Below are 22,070 nucleotides of genomic sequence, written 5' to 3' on the forward strand. Positions count from 1 at the left end.
GTGAACTTGCGTCGGGTTTCGTCGTGGACATCTATAGATGCCTGAAGGAAAGTTGCTGACAGGCAGTCAGTGAAGAGTGTCCGGTGGATCCCAAGGTGGGGATCAAGAAGGAAGGAACCTGCAAGCAGAAGGGACAGAGTCTAGGCCACCAGCCAGGAGCCAGGAAGGAACCAGGAAGGAACCAGGTGATGTCGTGAAGATGCAGGTGAAGAGGTGAAGCTTGTCACAGCAGCCACGGGTACCAGGAGGCGTCGAGGACGACCAGGACCAGGAGGTGAGCTGTCCCACGAAGGCTCTTGCTGTCGGCGGCGTCGAAGTCGAGTCAGGACCCAACAAGCCTTGGCAAGCGGAACCCACGCAGGATGGAGGACTTGCTTCTGGTACAGACCAGGAAGGTCTGGGGTGCTTCTCTTTCACAGAGGAACGGGTGCCAGTCTGGAGGAGCCGGACCAGCAAGGTGAAAACAAAGGTTCGTCGTCGCAGAGGCTACTAGCCAACGGGCCAGCAACCGGACAAGACGTCAAGCAACTCAGGTGCAGAAGGGCCCCACGCAGAACACGTGAAGTGTGGGGAGCTGATCTTCTTTGCAGATGGTGCTCAGGATGGGGGCTTTTCAATTCCCCAAGCACAGCCTCGAGGAAGCCTCAGAAGTCGCGCTATTCAGTTACTAGCCACTTTTCCCAAGTCGCCGGTCCCACGTCCCTCGTCGCCTCCACGGGTCTCAGCTTCGCTGGAGATGTGGATCTGGGTCAGAGGTGTCTGGAAGTCTCGGCGCTGGTCAGTCTCTGCAGTCGTCCCTCGTAGTATCAGTCGCAAAGCAAGCAGCGGTCACTGGATGGTGCCTGGCTGCCCAGGGTGGTCACTCCTTGGCCACAAGGGAGATTTCTTCAGTCTTCTTCCTGAGGTCGAATGTCGAAGGTCCAGAGTTTCTGTTCAAGTTGCAGATTCAGGTTAATCTAATCTAGCAGGGCTCAGCTACCTAGTGATATACTGGGCTAGTGGGCTGGGCTACCTGCAAGGTCCCTCCTATGGGTGGGACCAGGAAGGGGAGTGGCTACATCCCCTTTCCTTTGTCCAGTTTCGCGCCAGAGCTGGGGCTGGAATGCCCCAGCGCCGGTTTGAACTGGACTATGCATGGGACACCTTGTGTGCCCCAGGCAGTGTCTAGTTTCATTCATCCCTCCCTGCCCCAATACACTAACTCCTGTCTGGGGTGGTGCTCGCACCTCCCAAGGCAGGAAACTTATTGTCCAAGCCTCCCTCGCTGGAAGGTCTCCCAGCAGCAGGAGGTCAGACTTGTGTCTGTGGCAGCAGCATCCATTTTGTGATGCTGGGGCTCTGGTTAACTTTAACCGGGTAAGTAGGTTTCAACATGTCTTCTCCCTCTAGAAGGGAGGAATAATATCCTCATTGCCAGGAATGGTATGGGGGTATTATTCCACAGTGTTAGACACCTTACACGACATGTTTTGATAAAGCCAAACCATAGTTACCATAACCGTTTAAGATTATATGGTACTTTAAGAGTATATGGTAGGCTATATCATAGAACAGCTATAAGGACATGGTTTCGAAAGCTGCAGACAGGCTCAGCTCATGCTAGAGCACCATCTCACATGTTACCAAGCACTCTGCCTCCAGGATTGTTAAGGCCTGCCATAGGAGTGGCTGATAGGTACACATGTGTCTATATATAAGGTAGGTATAGGAATACTACACCTAAGCAAGGGGTGATTACACGACCTTGCCCCAGCTGAGTGATCAGCCAGTTGTGTCATAATGGAAGGCCAGGCCAGGGGTGGCATAATACATGCTGCAGCCCCTGGTAGGCCTAGGGTACACCTATGCCCTGGGTACCTAAGGTACACTGTACAGGGGCCAATAAGGTGATCCTATCCAATTGGGTTATGTACCTAAAGTACATAGTATCAGTTTAGAGAGAGAACAGCTGGGCTGTGGGTCTGAAAAGCACGCCCACAGCCACATCTAAGTCGAAAACCAGTGAAGCAAAAGCAAAAAGTGGGGGTGAACATAGAAAGCAGACCCTACTCTCCTACACAACCCCCCCCCCCCCCAAAACTTAGGGACATTAAACTAACCTTGACCAGTTGAGTCTTCATGTTCTAAGTAGAAATATCTGGAGAGTCCATCTGCATTGGCATGGTCAGTCCCAGGTCTATGTTCCACTGTGAAGTCCATCCCCTGTAGGGAAATGGACCACCTAAGAAGTTTGGGATTTTCACCCTTCATTTGATTTAGCCACAAGAGGGGCTTATGGTCTGTCTGAATCTTGAAGTGAGTGCCAAACAAGTATGGCCTCAGCTTCTTCAGGGCCCAAACCACAGCAAAGGCCTCCCTCTCAATAGCCGACCAACGTTTCTCTCTAGAGGTCAGCCTTCTACTAATAAAAGCAATGGGCTGGTCTTGACCATCTACATTCAGTTGTGAAAGAACAGCTCCCACACCCAACTCAGAAGCATCTGTCTGGACTATGAACTCTTTGAAGTAGTCTGGACTTTTCAGAATAGGTGCACTGCACATGGCCTGCTTCAGGTCATCAAATGCTTTTTGACAGCTCACTGTCCACTGAACTTTCTTTGGCATCTTCTTAGAGGTCAAGTCATTAAGTGGTGTCACAATGGACCCATAGTTTTTAACAAACTTTCTGTAGTACCCAGTCAGGCCCAAGAAAGCTCTGACCTGAGTCTGGGTAATTGGAGGAGTCCAGTTCTTTATGGCCTGGATCTTGCTCTCCAGTGGTTGAACCTGACCCCCACCGACTAGGTGGCCCAGGTATACAACCTTGCTCTGCCCTATCTGGCACTTAGTGGCCTTGATAGTGAGGCCTGCCTTTTGCAGAGCCTCTAAAACATTCCTCAGGTGGACCAGGTGATCCTCCCAGGTGGAGCTAAAGACAGCAGTATCATCAAGATAAGCTGCACAGTAGTCATCCAGGCCTGTAAGGACTTGATTCACCAACCTTTGGAAAGTGGCAGGTGCATTCTTCAAACCAAAGGGCATTACCACAAATTGATAATGTCCTCCTGGGGTCGAGAAAGCAGTTGTGGCCTTTGCATTCTCAGCTATTCTGATTTGCCAGTAGCCTGCTGTCAGGTCAAATGTGCTCAAAAACTTAGCAGCTGCCAGTCTGTCAATGAGCTCATCTGCCCTAGGTATTGGGTGGGCATCTGTCCTAGTGACAGCATTGAGACCTCTGTAATCTACGCAAAACCTCATCTCTCTCTTACCATCTTGGGTGTGAGGTTTTGGCACAAGAACTACAGGACTATTCCAAGGGCTCTCTGAAGGTTCAATGACTCCCAGCTCCAACATCTTTTGTACCTCAACTTTTATACAGTCCTTGACATGGTCAGGTTGCCTGTAGATTTTACTCTTCACAGGCAGACTGTCACCAGTGTCCACCTCATGGGTGCACCAGTTTGTCTGACTTGGGGTCAGAGAGAACATATGTCTGTAGGATTGCAGAACTTGTCTGCAGTCCTGTTGCTGATGAACAGTGAGGCTGTCAGAAAAGACTACACCATCAACTGAGCCATCATCAGGGTTCTGAGTCAACAGGTCTGGGAGAGGGTCACTCTCTTCCTCCTGCCCCTCATCTGTAGCCATGAGTAAGCCCATGTCTGCCCTGTCAACATATGCCTTCAATCTGTTGACATGAAGCACCCTGTGGGGGCTTCTGGGAGTCCCAAGGTCCACCAAGTAGGTGACTTCTCCCTTTTGCTCAACAATAGTGTGGGGTCCAGACCATTTGTCTTGGAGTGCTGCTGGGGCCACTGGCTCCAACACCCACACTTTCTGCCCTGGCTGGTACACAGTCAGCACAGCCTTTTGGTCATGCCAAGCTTTTTGGAGTTCTTGGTTTGCCTCAAGGTTTTTAGAAGCCTTCTTCATGTACTCTGCCATCCTGGAGCGGAGACCAAGTACATAATCCACTATATCAAGTTTGGGTTGTCTGAGAGGTCTCTCCCATCCTTCCCTTACTAGACATAGGGGTCCTCTTACAGGATGCCCAAACAAAAGCTCAAAATGGCTGTAGCCAACCCCCTTTTGTGGGACCTCTCTGTAAGCAAACAGAAGGCAGGGTAAAATAATGTCCCATCTTCGCCTAAGCTTGTCTGGTAAACCTTTTATCATCCCTTTTAGGGTCTTGTTGAACCTTTCAACAAGCCCATTGCATTGTGGGTGATAGGGGGTAGTGAATTTGTAGTTTACACCACACTCCTTCCACATTGCAGTCAAGTATCCTGACTTGAAGTTGGAACCTCTGTCAGACACCACCTCCTTTGGAAAACCCACTCTGGAGAAGACTCCAAGTAGGGCTCCTGCCACAACAGGTGCTATTGTGGTCCTCAGGGGAATAGCTTCTGGATACCTGGTGGCATGGTCCACTATCACCAGTATAAATCTATGCCCAGATGCTGTTGGGGGGTCCATTGGTCCTACAATGTCTATCCCCACTCTCTCAAAGGGAACCCCCACCACAGGTAGTGGTATGAGGGGGGCCTTTGTGGTGCCACCTGATTTCCCATTGTTTGTCAGGTGACGCAGGAGCGACAAAACTCCTTGGTATCTTCTGACATGTGAGGCCAGTGAAAGTGAGGGACAAGCCCTTCCCAAGTCTTATTCTGGCCTAAGTGTCCTGCAAGGGGAATATCATGGGCCAAGGTAAGAAGGAAGCCTCTGAAACTCAAAGGTATGACCAGCCTCCTGGACGCACCAGGCTTGGGGTCTCTAGCCTCTGAGTACAGCAGCCCTTCATCCCAATACACTCTATGGGTACCTTGAGCATTCCCTGCAGCCTCAGCAGCAGCCTGCTGTCTGAGGGGTTCAAGAGAGGGGCCGTCTAATTGAGCCTGCCTCAGATCTGCCCTTGAAGGTCCCCCTGTCCCAAGAAACTCAACCTGATCAGGTTCCAGTTCTTCTAGGACAGATCCTTCAGGGCTCTCAGAATCATCCTCCTGTGAGGGCTGATCCACCACCGGAGGCAGGGGGGAAGGCACAGCCTTTACCCTACTGCTCTTTCTGTTGGGTTGTGTCTGGTCCATTGTCCCAGGATCCAGCACTTGTTCAGTGTTACACTTTTTGACCTGTGACCTGGTCACAGCAAGGACATGTCCATCTATCCCAAGCATTTCTGCATGGGTCCTATACTCCACTTCAGACCAAACTGAAGTTTCAAGGTCATTTCCCAACAGACACTCTACAGGAAGGTCTGAACTTACCACAACTTTCTTGAGGCCAGTTACCCCTCCCCAGGAGAAGTTAACAATTGCCACACTATGGGAGGTAGTGGCATTGCTAGCGTTAGTCACTAGGTAATTTTCACCTAGCATGATCTGTCCAGGGTCCACAAAGGCAGGTGTCACCATTGTGACACTAGCCCCAGTGTCCCTGTAGGCCTGAGCCATTCTATTATTGATAAAAGGAGTCTGTCTGTACTTGCCCAGGTTACTGGGGCCTACAGTAGAGGACAAAGCTATGTCCTCATCACAGATCAGAACAGCCTGAGTAGGTATCCTGACTAGGCCAGAATCCTCCTCAGTTCCCAGGGTTAACCCTACTACACCCTTTTGCTGGGAACCACCACTTACAGCTGGACTAGGGGGTACAGTTGCCTTAGGGGCAATGGTGGCTGAGGGCTTATCCTTTTTGGTGCACTCACTAAACCAATGTGAGTTTGACTTACAATAGTTGCACCAGGGTTTTTTTTGGCCATCTTTCTTTTTATCCTTTTTGGGACCACCCTCCTCCTGAGCCTTTTGGGGGCCTGGTGAAGACTTCTGGTCTTTTTGTTTCTGATCATTACCCTTCTGGTCTGCCTTTTTCTGATCACCGCCCTGGTTCTGGTTTTTCTGCTTAACTCTTAACTCTAGTCCTGACCCACCTATCTGCCTTCTTTCCCAATTCCTGGGGAGAAGTTAGGTCAGAGTCAATCAAGTGTTGATGCAACAGCTGGTTTTAACAGTTATTAAGGATTTGTTCTCTCATGATCAAATTATGCAATCCTGTATAGTCCTTAACCTTACTCCCCAATAACCAGCCTTCCAGAGCCTTAGTGGCACAATCTACAAAGTCAGTCCAGTCCTGAGTCTGTGTCTTCTGGGTATCCCTGAACAACAACCTGTATTGTTCAGTGGTTAGGCTAAACCCATCAATCAGAGCACTCTTCAGGACAGTGTAATTGTCAGCATCCTCATCACTAACTGTGAGGAGCTTGTCTCTACCTTTCTCAGAGAAGGAGAGCCACAAGATAGCTGCCCACTGACTTTGGGGTACCTGCTGTACTTTGCAAGCCCTCTCCAAAGCAGTTATCCATTTGTGGATGTCATCCCCACACTTGTAGGGAGGGACAATCTTGCTCAGGTTTCTATTATCATAGGTCCTGTCTCTATCCTTAGGGAAATTGCTGCCACCAGTGGGATCCAACCCACTTAACTTTTGCTCTCTGGCCAGAGCCAGCCTCTCCTTAGCAAGGGCAAGTTCTTCCCTCTCAATCCTTAGATTGGCTTCCCTAATTCTGGCCTCATGCTCTTTTCTCTGTGGGGAAGTCATTCCCCTGTGAGAAGAGGCATTGGAGCTGTTAGAGACATGGGAGTGGATGGATTCCCTTGAAGGGGATCTGTCTCTCCTGCTTCTCTGGTTAAGCCCACTTGAGGGTCTGAATGGGGGGACCCCAGTCAGACTCCCATGGAGGCTTAAGTTAGCCTGGCTAAGTCTCCCTACTTTGACCTGGCTGTCTACCTCATCTTCTGAAGTCCCATCTGACTCATCTGTAGTGGGTAGACCCTCACCTGTACCTAGGGTACTAGCCTGGGAGGCCCTACGAGTATCATTCTCCTCTAGGATCTCTACTAGCTGAATGAGGGTAGGATGTGAACCCTGTTTTAACTTTCTGGAGGTACACAACTGTCTCATCTCCTGAAAAGTTAGGGTATCATATCTAGAGGGGATCTTTCTAGGATCTACCCCTCCTGAGAGAGAATCAGCTTGATCTACTCTCAGAGACATGATCTAGTGAGGGTGTGGTGTGTGCACCTACCTACACTAGTTGTATCTACTAAACCTTACTAGTAGTTGTAGTCAGGGTGTGCTAGGCCCTTCAACCTACAACAACTAAGTCCAGTAGGACTTACGTATTTATAATCTATGTTATATGTACCTAAACAATATCTGTGTGATCTTTCAATTTAGTATCTCAAGATTACAATGGTATTACAACAGCAAGCTCAGATCCCAACCGCTGCTCACCAATGTGAGAAGTTGGCCTGATATATGATGTCACTAATTCTAGTGTACACCTTGTATCAGTCCAAACAACCCTTATGGTGATTGGTTGTAAAGTCAACCTTTTAGACCAGCTATCCTAGTGGTAGCATGGACAAGAGCAGTCTTAGGCTAAACTCTGTATGGCATGTGAAGCCAGCTGTTATACCATTTGTAACCCCTTGAATACCAAATGAAAGGACACCACAACAGATATATATATAAATAGAATGTATTTATTCTAGTCAAACCCTCAGCACTCTTTATGAGATTAGAGGTAAGTACAACACAGTCTTATTTAAGCATACATTAAGTCACACAGGTAAGTTATACAGTTAGGCCCTATGGGCCACGCAAACCATATACTAAATAAGTGGTATAAGAACCACTGTCACAAACACAGGATAGGCCTAGGGAATCGCTGGGGCTACACTACACTACCAAAGGTTAGGAAGTGGGAGGCCCACGGGATTCAGGTGCAGAGTGGAAACACTCACGCGTAATGCGTAAAAGTCGATAGAATTACTAGCAGTTAGAAATTAACAGTTTTAGGACACTTCTGGTATAGCTAGAAAGTCGAGACTCAGAAACTAGACCCTAGGATAGTCAATACCCTTGTGAGCACCGGAGTACTCACGTTACCTAGCCCACGGGCTGCGGGTGCATAGGTGTGAACTTGCGTCGGGTTTCGTCGTGGACTTCTATGGATGCCTGAAGGAAAGTTGCTGACAGGCAGTCAGTGAAGAGTGTCCGGTGGATCCCAAGGTGGGGATCAAGAAGGAAGGAACCTGCAAGCAGAAGAGACAGAGTCTAGGCCCCCAGCCAGGAGCCAGGAAGGAACCAGGAAGGAACCAGGCGATGTCGTGAAGATGCAGGTGAAGAGGTGAAGCTTGTCGCAGAAGCCACGGGTACCAGGAGGCGTCGAGGACGACCAGGACCAGGAGGTGAGCTGTCCCACGAAGGCTCTTGCTGTCGGCGGCATCGAGTCAGGACCCAAGAAGCCTTGGCAAGCGGAACCCACGCAGGATGGAGGACTTGCTTCTGGTGCAGACCAGGAAGGTCTGGGATGCTTCTCTTTCACAGAGGAGCGGGTGCCAGTCTGGAGGAGCCGGACCAGCAAGGTGAAAACAAAGGTTCGTCGTCGCAGAGGCTACTAGCCAACGGGCCAGCATCCGGACAACACGTCGAGCAACTCAGATGCAGAAGGGCCCCACGCAGAACATGTGAAGTGTGGGGAGCTGATCTTCTTTGCAGATGGTGCTCGGGATGGGGGCTTATCAATTCCCCAAGCACAGCCTCGAGGAAGCCTCAGAAGTCGCGCTAGTCAGTTACTAGCCACTTTTCCCAAGTCACCGGTCCCACGTCCCTCGTCGCCTCCACAGGTCTCAGCTTCGCTGGAGATGTGGATCTGGGTCAGAGGTGTCTGGAAGTCGCGGCGCTGGTCAGTCTCTGCAGTCGTCCCTTGTAGGATCAGTCGCAAAGCAAGCAGTGGTCGCTGGATGGTGCCTGGTTGCCCAGGGTGGTCACTCCTTGGCCACAAGGGAGATTTCTTCAGTCTTCTTCCTGAGGTCGAATGTCGAAGGTCCAGAGTTTCTGTTCAAGTTGCAGATTCAGGTTAATCTAATCTAGCAGGGCTCAGCTACCTACTGATATACTGGGCTAGTGGGCTGGGCTACCTGCAAGGTCCCTCCTATGGGTGGGACCAGGAAGGGGAGTGGCTACACCCCCTTTCCTTTGTCCAGTTTCACGCCAGAGCTGGGGCTGGAATGCCCCAGCGCCGGTTTGAACTGGACTATGCATGGGACACCTTGTGTGCCCCAGGCAGTGTCTAGTTTCATTCATCCCTCCCTGCCCCAATACACTAACTCCTGTCTGGGGTGGTGCTCGCACCTACCAAGGCAGGAACCCTATTGTCCAAGCCTCCCTCGCTGGAAGGTCTCCCAGCAGCAGGAGGTCAGACTTGTGTCTGTGGCAGCAGCATCCATTTTGTGATGCTGGGGCTCTGGGTAACTTTAACCCGGTAAGTAGGTTTCAACATGTCTTCTCCCTCTAGAAGGGAGGAATAATATCCTCATTGCCAGGAATGGTATGGGGGTATTATTCCACAGTGTTAGACACCTTACACGACATGTTTCGATAAAGCCAAACCATAGTTACCATAACCATTTAAGATTACAAGGTACTTTAAAAGTATATGGTAGGCTATATCATAGAACAGCTATAAGGACATGGTTCCGAAAGCTGCAGACAGGCTCAGCTCATGCTAGAGCACCATCTCACATGTTACCAAGCACTCTGCCTCCAGGATTGTTAAGGCCTGCCATAGGAGTGGCTGATAGGTACACATGTGTCTATATATAAGGTAGGTATAGGAATACTACACCTAAGCAAGGGGTGATTACACGACCTTGCCCCAGCTGAGTGATCAGCCAGTTATGTCATAATGGAAGGCCAGGCCAGGGGTGGCATAATACATGCTGCAGCCCCTGGTAGGCCTAGGGTACACCTATGCCCTGGGTATCTAAGGTACACTGTACAGGGGCCAATAAGGTGATCCTATCCAATTGGGTTGTGTACCTAAAGTACATAGTATCAGTTTAGAGAGAGAACAGCTGGGCTGTGGGTCTGATTAGCAGGCCCACAGCCACATCTAAGTCGAAAACCAGTGAAGCAAAAGCAAAAAGTGGGGGTGAACATAGAAAGCAGACCCTACTCTCCTACACCACCCCTCGGCAAGAGCCTGGGCGAGCCGTGTCCGGGCCTCCTCCGGACACTGGGGCAGCACGTCCTCCACCGTATCCCACAGGGTGTGGTAGTAACAATCCAAAAGGCACGCGGTGTTGATAGACCGCAACCCCAAACTAAGAGAGGAGAACAGTTTCTTCCCCAACTGTTCTAACCTTGTGGATTCCCGATCCAGGGGAGCGGAGGGGAAGGAGGTCTGGGAGGTAGAGGCCTGGATAACCAGGCTCTCGGGCGTGGGGTGCATGGACAGTAAACTGGGGTCGACAGGTGCAGGGCGGTGGCGCCGGGCCACGTTCCGGTCCACAGTAGGAACTGTGGAGGGCTTGGACCAGCTGTTCTTCAGAACGTCAATCAGTGCTTCATTAAACTGCAGCAGGAGCTTGCTGACGGTTGGAGCACTTCAGTGAGGAGATTAGTCCTCACGGCCACAGCAGGTAGCTCCAGCCCAAGGGCTTCAGCCGCCTTGCGCAGGCACGACTCGGCATCGTGGTCGGCCCCAAGGCAATAGAGGCACCGGGGGTGGTGGTCCGTGACCAACATCAGTCGGTGATAGGAGTCACAAGCTTTGAAGCCCGGCATCCCTATCGGCACCAGAGTCAAGGTCGACGAGAATGGAACCAAAAGAGTTCAAAAAAGTTTAGTCAAAAAGTGACTAAAAGGGTATGCTCTTCCCGGATCGGCGCTTACTGGTGCGGAAAAAAGAAGAACTGACGTCAGCGCACGAGGGCGGCGTCTAAGTACTCCGACGAAATCATCCCGGCGATCACGACGGAGACGACGGACGCGGAGCCGCAGACGACGCCTAGCGACGCGCAAGGGTATTGCTGATGAAAAATCTTTCCGGATCCAGCCTGACGCCTGGGGATATTCTAAGGTGAGGAATCTAACTAACGTGTTTCTTTCAGATTCCCCTGTTCCGCTAAACTGGAATAAGTAAGGGGATTGAGTTTGGCAGGGACTGCATGAAGTGCTGTCAACTCAAAGGCGGTGTAACTAATTTTCTGAGCATTACGACAGGCCCCAGGTCCCGGAAGAGAGTGGACGGGCGCAGACGGGCTTGCCTTTGGGGCACCCACTGCGCGTGTCCGCTGAGCTCCCGCGCTGCGACCAGCATGAAATAGCTGATGGCAGCCTTAGCTCCATCCCCCTTCGTGTTGAAAGGCTACCGAGTGGACGTGACAGAGAGCAGCAGCTGGGCTGGGTATATGCGTGCGGATGAGCGAGTAACACATTTTGAAATACACAGCAATTCAAAAATACAGCTGCAAAGTTTTAAAAGCAACAGATTCCAAGAGGTAGCTCCCCGAGCGTGGGTGTCAGGGCAAATTCCCGCTCCCACGCTGCGACCGGCGTGAAATAGCTGGTGGCAGCCTTATCCCCCCCCCCCCTTTGTGCTGATAGGCTACCGAATGGGTGTGGCAGCCAGCAGCAGCTGGGCTGGGAAGATGCGTGCGGGTGAGCGAGTAACACATTTTAAAACACACACCAATTCAAAAATATAGCTGCAAAGTTTTAAAAGCAACAGATTTCAAGAGTTAGCTCCGCGAGAGTGGGTGTCAGGTCAAATTCCCGCACCTGCGCTGTGACCGGCGTGAAATAGCCGGTGGCAGCCTTAGCTCCACCCCCCTTTGCGCTGATAGGCTACCGAGTGGGCGTGACAGCCAGCAGCAGCTGGGCTGGGAAGATGCGTGCGGGTGAGCGATTAACACATTTTAAAATAAACAGCAATTCAAAAATTTAGCAGCAAAGTTTTAAAAGCAACTGATTTCAAGAGTTAGCTCCGCAAGAGTGGGTGTCAGACCAAATTCCACCCATCCGTGACCATAGTTTGAGGTGGAATATTCTGATGGAATGGAGTGCCCTGGAGGACATTGGATGGGGAGCACCACCATTTGAGGGACAACTTCGCATTGAGGGATAATTGAATCCTGTTCTCCCAGATTCCTGTCCGCTGGTCCCACCGATCTTCGAGACATTCCTGTACAGGCCTCATGTGTAGACGGGCATTTAGTGTGAGAAAAATGTAAAAAGCCATCGAGCGGAGAAAAGAGGAAACTGTCCTCACTGTTGGATTGGAAGCTTTCATGAGACCCTGACACTTCTGAAGGATCGATAAGCGTCTCTCCTCTGAAGGTGTCGATGGAGGCTCTTAAATAATTGAACTGTACTGGGGTAGAGATGGACTTGTCGTGATTGATTTGATGTTCCAGCCTCTGTAAGAGATCGCCAGTCCAATCGTAATTAAGGTGTGCTTCTTGGGCTGAGGACACCTTGATGAGTCAATCATCTAGATACGGCTAGACGATTACTCTGTGTCTCCGTAGATGGGCAGCGACCACTGCCATGCATTTGGAGAATGTTCTGGGTGCTGATTTCAGACCCAATGGGAGGACTCTGTAGTGGTAATGGTCCTGTCCCACCACGAACCTCTAGAAGTTGCAATGCTTTCTTGCAATTGGAATGTGAAAGTACACGTCTTGTAGGTCGATTGAGCAGAGCCAATCCCCCTGACAAAGTTGAGGATAAATTTGGTATAATGTCAGCATCCTGAAATTTTCTTGCAGAATCCCCTTGTTGGCTGTCTTGAGGTCTAGAATGGGTCTGAATTTGTTTTGGTCTTTCTTTTTGACAAGAAAGTATCTGGAATAAATACCTGTTCCTTGCTGTTGAAGAGGAACGAGCTCCACTACAAATTCTATAAAAGGATGTTGACCTCTGCTCGTAACAGAGGAAGATGGTAGTTGGTTGGCTTCGGAGGAATGGATGGTGGAGGACTTATGAACTGGAGGAAATATCCATTGCGAACAATGTTCAGTACCCAGGAGTCTTTAGTTATGTTTTGCCACTCTACTAGGTAGTAACTTATGCTTCCCCCCATGGGAGTGGGGAACAGAATAGGGGAAAGTAATGATTCAGGGCTTTGACCCAGAAGGCTGCTTTCCCCCCTGAGGATGCTGTTGGGAGGATCTCCCTCAAGGTTGTCTTTGGTGATACGATTGGTAAGGCCGTTGTTATTGTTGTGCACCTCCCTGTTGACGGCTTTGATACCACAAGGAAGATTGGCCTCTGTGAGATGAGAAACGACGTTGATAAGGTTGAAAAGATTTTCTTTGTTCCCTAGGTCTTTCTAGGCCAACTGCCTTAAGAGTTTCCATCTCAGCCTTCATTCGTTACATTTCCTCATCGGCGTGGGCTCCGAAAAGAGTAGTACCAGAAAAAGGCCGATTTAGAACCCTTTGCTGCGCCTCTGGTTTGAGGGAGGTTAAACGCAGCCAAGATTGTCGTCTAAGGGCTATACCATGGCAGTCATGGTGAGCCGCCAATAACGAAGTCTGCTGCCGCAGTAATCACCCCATTTGAAACCATAAGACCTTCATTAAGGATTTCTATGAAGTATTCCCGTTTTTTACTGGGCAGATGGTCAAGAAACTAATTTAAGGACACCCACAAAGCCCTGTCATATCTGTCTAGTAAGGCAGTAGGGCTAGCTGCCTTGATGGATATTGCTGCCGTTCCACACATCTTCTAACCCACAGAGCCTAACTTACGACTTTCTATGTCTGGAGGGACCGTAGATGAAGGAGCAGTAGCATGTTGTTTCCTTGTCACTACTACAATTACGGAATCAGGAGCTGGGTCAGATCGGAGAAAAGCTGGATACTGCTCTGGAGGACGATACTACTTGTGAAGTCTAGAAACCGCTGTCTTGACAGAGGCTGGAGTAAGAAAGTGTTCCATGGGCGGTTCAAGGAACCCTAGCACCAGCAGTAACATGGGTCTAGTTATAGAACTCTGTTATATGGTCTCAAAGATGACAGATGTTGTTGGAGTTGGCGCTGATAAAGATATATTTAATTTCGTGGCTCCCCTTACTAGAACCTCTTGAAAAGTGGAGAAATCGTCCACTGGTGAAATCCGTGGAGGCAGAGAGTAACGACCAGTAGATGTAGAAGATCTTGATCGTGAATTATGATGGCGACAGTGATGAGACCTTTGAGAAGAAGTCGAAGTATGTCGAGAGCTATGACGATGGCGCTTAGAATGATGGCGCAATCTTGACTTTGATCTCCATGGTGTTACTGGAGCTGATGGTGGAGGAGACTTAGGTGGAGGCGGTGGAGGAGGAGGAGGTTGTGGAGGAGGAGATGGAGGAGGCGGTGGAGGAGGAGTCGGTGGAGGCAGGTGAGGAGATAAAGGATGCGCTGGTTGATGTTCCGAAGACGGGGAGTAGGTTCTAGAATACTCCAACTCAGGTGAGGAGTAGATGCACCTTCTCTTCTTCCTGGTCTCCTCAGCCTGGTCAGCGTTGATGGAGTTCTCAACGTCAACAAATGCCTCGACGTTGACCTGCTTGTCGACAGTGAATGTTGCAGTCTTCTCGACGACGAAGAGCGCCTCGACGTCAAAGTTAGAGCATGTCTCGATGTCGATCTTGTATGCCTTGATGTCGATCTCCGAGTACTACGCATCGACGTCGATTTTTGAGTAGTATGCCTCGACGTCGTTCTCCGCCGATGATGCCGCGATGGCGACCTAGATGGAGTCTTCAACGTCGTTCTTGGGCGCTTGCTTGACGTCGTACCTGGAATCGACGGCAAACAGGTCGGCGCCATACCTCTTCTCGACGTCGATGTACTTGACGTCGAAGTGGACCAATGTCGTTTTTGAGCCCCTTTCTTCTTGGAACGCTCCCTAGAGGCTGTTAACAGAGACCTGGTAGAGGTTCTACCCTCTCCATGCCCTAAGGTCCCACCTTCAGATTGAGATTGCAGCCTTCTGTGCTCCTCAATCCCATGAAGGCAAATCTTCTTCCAGTCTCTCAAGGTACGCCTGGTACATTTCCTGCAGTGTTGACAAGACTCAGGAACAGGATCCTTTTGGAGACAGATTATACAAACCTCATGTGGGTCTGTCTTGGCCTTCTTTCTCCCACAAGCTGGGCACTTGGGATTGCATTTTCTTGACAAAATGCTTTTAATTTCTGTCAGAAAAGATAGAAAAAGGTAGGTCGAGACAAAAGACGACTGTAAGAGTAATTAATCAAATTCAATAAAGAATTTTGAATAAAAAAAACACTTTTGGACGAGCTGAATGCTCCAAGATCCTGTCAGCAGGAGCCGGAAAAAGGAACTGAAGTAACTGCCACCTGCTATGCATAATGAGATATTGGTGGTGCCTAGTTCCTTAAAGGCACAGTCTTCTTTTTTAGACATATAATGGCAGCCTATGAGGCTACTTTGTCCTGCTCCTTTCATCTCTATCATAAAAAAGGGTTTGTGAGAGATATTTATACTGATAGACACTAAAATTATCTGAAATTTGCTTATTGTTGCCCCTTTTTTCTCTTCAAGATGAAGAACCTGGCCAGTTGTAACCTAGGTAAATAGGCTGCATAATCAGTTTTCTTTACATAAGTGCCTCTGCAGGCTTTCCTGAAGAAAGGCGAACATCTACACTTAAGATATATATAAAACAACTGCTCCGGATTCCCCGCACATGGGCGGGACTATTCAGCGCTTATGACTATACATGGAAACCCCCTGTGAGAGAAGTATAGGTTACACAACAACTTCTATATCCATTGAGAAAACTTTGGAGACAGAAGAAAGTGGGCATCTCAATGTTCTCTTCCAGTGGTGTGCCACGCCGCCAACATAAGGTATTACCTGGGTTGCAGCACGGCCCACCTGTCCAATCGCTGCTCACCCCATGGCAGTTCCGTCGCTTAGGGTCTCTTAGACGAGGCAAAGCGGTGAGAAGAAGTCCTATGTAGGCCTGGGCGGAGTTCACGCAGAAGTGACCAAAAAACTGCCGTGCAAAGCGGAGTTCGCAAGCAGCGGAGTTTGTTAGTTTGCGCACGTTCACATTGATTTTGTAGCACCGGGTGCTCGTCCCACATTGGAAAATCAGCACAAACTGCACCATCTGCAGCGCAAGAGGGTGCTGTTTCTTTCTGCCGCTTGAGTACATTTTCTTCTTGAGCGGCATCGTCACCACTGCGAACAGATGGTTTCTCAACATGAGCGGTCGCGACCATCCACGACTATGGTTGTGTACATCAAGCTGCTTTTTATATTGTGCTCTCGCATCTGTCTCTTGACTGACAGAAAGTTCTTCTGGAAAACCTGTACTCTCTGCGTGTTGTCAGGGAAAATTTATGATTTTTTCGCCTTAGTATGGCGGGTTATGGACACGGACATTTTGGAGGATTGGATCTTTGTCTGTATAGTTGAACATGCAAGCTATAAGTGCTTTAGGTGGTGCACCAGGACGGGGCATGGGCACCAGCACCCTATGTGTACGTTCTATGGAAAAGAATATAGAGAGACGTTTGGGTTTGAGAGTAGTAACAATCCATTCTTCAAGAAAGTGTTCCGCAGAGGGGGACTCCTCTCGCTCCGGGAACCCATGGAAGAGCTGATTATTTTATCTGGACTGCCCTTCAACATCCTCCAGACGTCCGCACTGCATTTTAGGCTCATCATCGTGGCCTGGAGTTCTTTAACATCTTTTAGGAGGGTGGTGACCTCAGTACTTGTAACTCTTTTAACGACCTTGCAGCGAACCTTGCAGGTGGTAATGTTCACTGCTTCTGCAAATCTGGATTTAATACCGTGCATATTTTCCACCTGTATACCATTTTCACAGCCTTGCATGCATTGTCTGTATCCCACACTATCAGTTGGAGCTTCTTTACAAATGAATATTATTGACCTTATCTGTGACACAAATATTGATTCTATACATTATAAGATCACATACCTTGACATACAGAGTTAACGTTCACGTATCCAGCTGTGCATCTGCAGCTGTAACTGCCAGGTGTGTTCTGACATTCCTCTGCTATACCTGTGCAGTATTGACCCAAGGCACACTCATCATTATCTGCGAAAGACAACAATTAGATTTAAGGCATTTGTCAAATCTTTGCCTTTTTATGCACCAGTAAGGGTATTGTTAGAAAAACAGATGCAACATAGTCATTGCATGAGGCGCATATCTTGCACTAACTCAAACAGTTGTAACCTGTAGCTTTTGTAAGAAACAATAGTAAGGGTATTTTGATTAAAAAAAGAAAACACCTGGGGGCTTATTTACAAGCCCCTTGCGCCATTGGTGCGTCACTTTTTTTGATGCACTAGTGGCGCAGTGTGCCTGCCCATATTTACAAGGCCATTTAAAGCCACCATGCGCGGCTTTTCATGGCCTTGTAAATACGGCCCCTTTTCACGCATCAGTTTGTGTGAAAGGGCGTGCCATGGGTGTTGCTGTGAGTATTCCCATGCAACACCCATAGATTCTGCCGCATTCCCAGATTGACATTTCGTAAACCTGGGAATGCGTCAGAATCTCCTATCTACCCAGGAGGTGTGCAATAAGGGGAAATACTTTTATTTCTCCTCGTTTCTTCCTCTTTCTATGTGTGCTGCATTCTGCAGCACACATAGAAAAAGGAAAACGCCATCAATGATTGTTTTTGTGCAGGAAGGTGTCAATTCCTGGACAAAAACAATCATCCTCGTAACGCAGGCGGTGCCTGCGTTGGCACATGGCAGCCAATAGTGCGGCAATGCAGGGGAAAGTACAGGGTTGTGTCATATTGTTATAAATATGACGCATTCAGTGCTTTTAAAATGACGCAGCTCGGAGCAGCAATATGGCTTGCGGCACCGTGCTGCGCAATTTTTTTGTAAATTAGGCCCCATATTTTTTTGCGACTGAATGGTCACCTAGGCTGTTTAAGAATGGTGTGTAATAAAGAAAAACCCTATGAGTGCAAAATTTACACATGCTTATGCTTTTATTTTATTGTATGTTAAATTTTCATTTTCTTTTCAGACTTGTTTCACAATAGCATTAAGAGTTTCAATAAAAAGGAAATGCATTTGTACCTTTTAGGAATTTCCTGCAGTTATTCCTTGTGCGCATTAGGAAATGACATTGGATAAACTACGAAAAATAGTTAGAGACATAAAACATATAAGAAGGGGTTCACGTTATGATAAAGGTACCCAAGTATTTGAATATTAAAACTTCTTGTTTCAGCTTTGACCATACAAGGAAAAGGTCCTTCAGGTATAGTCTGTATATAAATGTGCATGCCTTTAAAATATAAATTGCACAAGCTAATAGGCTTTTCACTATAACTAGCAGGGTTAATGAAGGTCCTGAAGAAAGCCAAATGATCTTTCAAGGCAGTTTTATTGGCTGAAACATGTCGACCTAAAAGACACCTGGGATCATTAAATCCTAGGAGCGTTGTCAATCTTATTTTTAATCTAGCCCCTAAGCCTACACCATTAAAAAATGTAATTAGGTTTAGAAAGTTATTTCAACACACCCACACTCCCTGCCTTCACTCACAGTTACGATAGCACTCCGCTTGCAAACGTGTTGAGTCCAATCACACATTCAATGTGTGTGAGTGAGGGTCCAATGATGAAGCATGCCACGGGTGATACCTGTGGGTGAGGACCCTAATTATATATATATATTTATATATATATATATATATATATATATATATATATATACACACACACACACACACCCACAAATGCCTCGTTTCCAGAAATCCGTAAAACAACAACGCCACGGCCCAAACTTCTTTCAGCATAACAATTTATTAGGCAATACAACTCTACGCGTTTCGGAGCGTCCGCTCCTTGCTCACGAGTAATTGGAGTGCACTAACATTGTATTTTTTAAATTGATCATGTGGCACACCTCCGTGTAGATACTGACAACAGACTTCACCATGTATCAGAAACATTTCAATATTGTTGTAACATTAAATGCAATCATGTTTCATTATTCAAACAAATATTGTTATCTGATAAATTGTTTAAAACAATTCTGTGCAAGTGTGAACAAATTGAGCATATTTGAGCGTGACTAACACTTGAGGAACCACTTGAGCTTCAGTTGTTCACCTTCTCTGAACAGTAAAGTGTATTGTGTTGAAATACTCAATAAACTTTATTTGGGCAAGCCGACAAACTCCTTACTGTATGCGTTGATATACAATGCTCGCATTGGCCTAAAAAATATGCATAAATACACAAGGGTTATGCGACACTATTGCCCTGGTGGGCTAGTGTTCTAGACTGGCCATCTACTAGAAGAACGACTCGCATACTCTCTCTCAACATAATACACTTTATTGTTCAGAGACCACCTTCTAAATTTAACCCCCCTACGCATCTAATGTCACACAGGATCTTGGCGTATGAGCAGGGGGTGATGCGGGATATTAACAAATGCACAAGTTACTACTTGTGTAACAATATATCTGTAAGAGACATTAGTTAGTGATAGATTCCTTACCTAAGAATATTCCCCAGGCGTCAGTCTGGATCCGGAAAGTTTTCTGCTTAGCAGTACCCCTGCGCACCAGCAGGCGGCGCCGTGCGGCTCCGCGCCCGTCACTGGCATTGTGCACGCCGAGACGACATCACGGAGACTACTTAGGCGCCACCCATGCGTCCTGACGTCAGTTCTGTACACAACTTTCTGCGCCGAAACGCAGAGTCATGCGAGAAACTGACCTTTGGTGCATAAAACTAGGGCCCTAAAAGGGGATGACCTTAACCCTAGTAATCAGTTAGCAGAACGGGGAGGATGGGTGGGGTGGTAAGGAATCTATCACTAACTAATGTCTCTTACAGATATATCGTTACACAAGTAGTAACTTGTGCATCTGAAACAGACACGTTAGTGATAGATTCCTTACCTTAGAATAGATACCCCAGCAATACCAACCCCAGTGGTGGGTCTGCGAACAAGATTACACCAGAAAGTCAGGGAGCACAGAACGGCCAAAGAAGCCGTCTCTCTGGACCTGACTGTTAAGGCAGTAGTGCTTGGTAAACGTGTGCAACGAGGACCACGTAGCTGCCTGACAAATATCCTGCAAGGGGACACCGCGTCCCAAGGCAGTAGTGGCTGCAGTTGACCTGGTTGAATGGGCACGCAGTCCCACAGGAGGCTCCTTCTTGGCCAAGGAGTAGCAGGCTTTGATGCACAGAACGACCCACCGGGAGATGATCCGATTGTGCACCACCCAACCTCTTTTGGCGCCCACGTAGCCAACAAAGAGCTGATCATCCACCCGGTACTGCTGTGCACGCTTCAGATAGAATGCGAGCGCACGTTTTGGGTCCAGACGGTGGAGCCGCTCCTCTTCCCTGGAAGGATGCGGATGCGGAAAATAGGTGGGCAAAGTGATGGTGTGCCCTATGTGGAATGGCGTGACAACCTTTGGCAAGAAAGAAGCATATGTCCTCAGAACCACCTTGTCCGGATGAACAGAAAGGGAAGGAGGTTTGGAAGAAAGAGCTCACTCACTCTCCTGGCAGAGGTGATAGCTACCAGGAAAGCTGTCTTGAGAGTAAGAAGACGTAAGGGACAGTTATGAAGGGGCTCAAAAGAAGCGCACATCAGAAAAGTCAAGACAAGATTCAAGTCCCACTGAGGCATGATGAAGGGCAAAGGTGGGAACGTATGCATAATGCCCTTAAGAAAACGGTTAACAACCGGGGACTTAAAAAGAGAAGGCTGATCAGGAAGCCGGAGGAAGGCAGAGATAGCCGAAAGATAACCTTTAAGCATGCCCAGAGCACAGCCCTGCTGGGCCAAAGAAAGAAGGAACAGGAGAACCTTAGAAAGAGGGGCAGAAAGGGGATCCACAGTCTTAGCTGTGCACCATGCCACAAATATGTTCCACCGACAGGCGTACACCGTTTTAGTGGAGGGACACCTGGCTGCCAAGATGACATCACAGAGATCGAAAGGTGTCAACTGTCGCCGCTCAATCTCCAAGCATGGAGGTGGAGACTGGACAGGTTCGGGTGGAGGACCGTCCCCTGCTGCTGCGACAGAAGATCCTATCGAAGAGGCAGACGGAGCGGGGATCGATGCTCATACTGAGTAGCTCGGGATACCATACTCTTCGAGCCCAGTCCGGAGCCACAAGAATGACTTGGGCCCGGTCGCGCCTGATCTTCTTCAGCACTCTGGGCAGAAGTGGTATAGGCGGAAAGGCGTACAACAGACCACAGCACCACTCGAGACGAAAAGCGTCTCCGAGCAAGTGCCGCCTTGGAAATTCCAATGCGCAAAACTGATGACATTGCTCGTTCTCTTCGGTGGCGAATAGATCTAACCAAGGCTCTCCCCACTTTTGAAAGAGACCTCGCACCACCTCACAGTGAAGAAACCATTTGTGATCCATCATGCACCTGCGGCTGGGTTAGTCCGCCCTGGCATTCAATGAACCTGCCAGGTGTTGAACCACCAGGGAAATGCCCTGATGTTCCAGCCATGTCCAGGGCCTCCTGACATAGGGCCCACGACCCCACCCCGCCCTGTTTGTTGCAGTACCACATGGCGGTGGTGTTGTCTGTGAACACCTGCACTACTCTTCCCTTGACAGAGGGAAGGAATGCCTTCAGTGCAAGTCGGATCGCCCGAAGCTCCAAGAGGTTGATATGGAGCATGGACTCCGCCGGAGACCAGATTCCTCTGATCTCCGCCTCTCCCATGTGGCCGCCCTATCCCAGGAGGGACACATACGTCACCACTGTGTGCTCTGGGTGGGGGAGGGAGAGGGATCTGCCATTGACCCAATGCCAGTTCGTGAGTAATCACTGCAATTGCTGTGAAGTGACCTCTGAGATCTGGACGTAATCGGACAGGTTCCCCTGATGCTGCACCCAATGGAATCTAAGGTCCCACTGCAGAGCCCGCATATGCCATCTGGCATGATCGACCAGCAGGATGCAGGAGGCTATGAGGCCCAGCAGCCACAGGGTCATCCTGACCAAACCCAGGCTAGAGGCTAAAAGATATGAATCAGAGCCTGAATATCCTTGTCTTGCCGTTCGGGAATATAGACCCGAAAGTGCATCGTATCCAGAACAGCTCTGATGAAGAGGGGCTTCTGAGAGGGAATCAGGTGCAACTTCGGCACATTGATGGAGAACCCCAGTAAATGCAGGAGGTCAGCTGTAGTCTGGAGGTGGGAAACGACTGTCTTGGGC

At 48.8% G+C, this 22,070-nt stretch overlaps 1 protein-coding gene across 1 annotated transcript in view; it reads right to left on the reverse strand.

Annotated features, from left to right (window-relative positions):
• LOC146788619 (uncharacterized) overlaps nt 1–22,070 on the reverse strand; it is a 1,185,638-nt gene that overhangs the window by 554,047 nt on the left and 609,521 nt on the right. The window contains exon 36 of the mRNA XM_085635786.1: nt 16,792–16,914. Coding sequence (XP_085491912.1) covers nt 16,792–16,914 — 123 coding nt within the window. The remainder of the gene's footprint in view (nt 1–16,791; nt 16,915–22,070) is intronic.

Source organism: Triturus cristatus, chromosome 11 (assembly GCF_964204655.1).
Source record: "Triturus cristatus chromosome 11, aTriCri1.1, whole genome shotgun sequence".
Taxonomy (NCBI): Eukaryota; Metazoa; Chordata; class Amphibia; order Caudata; family Salamandridae; genus Triturus; species Triturus cristatus.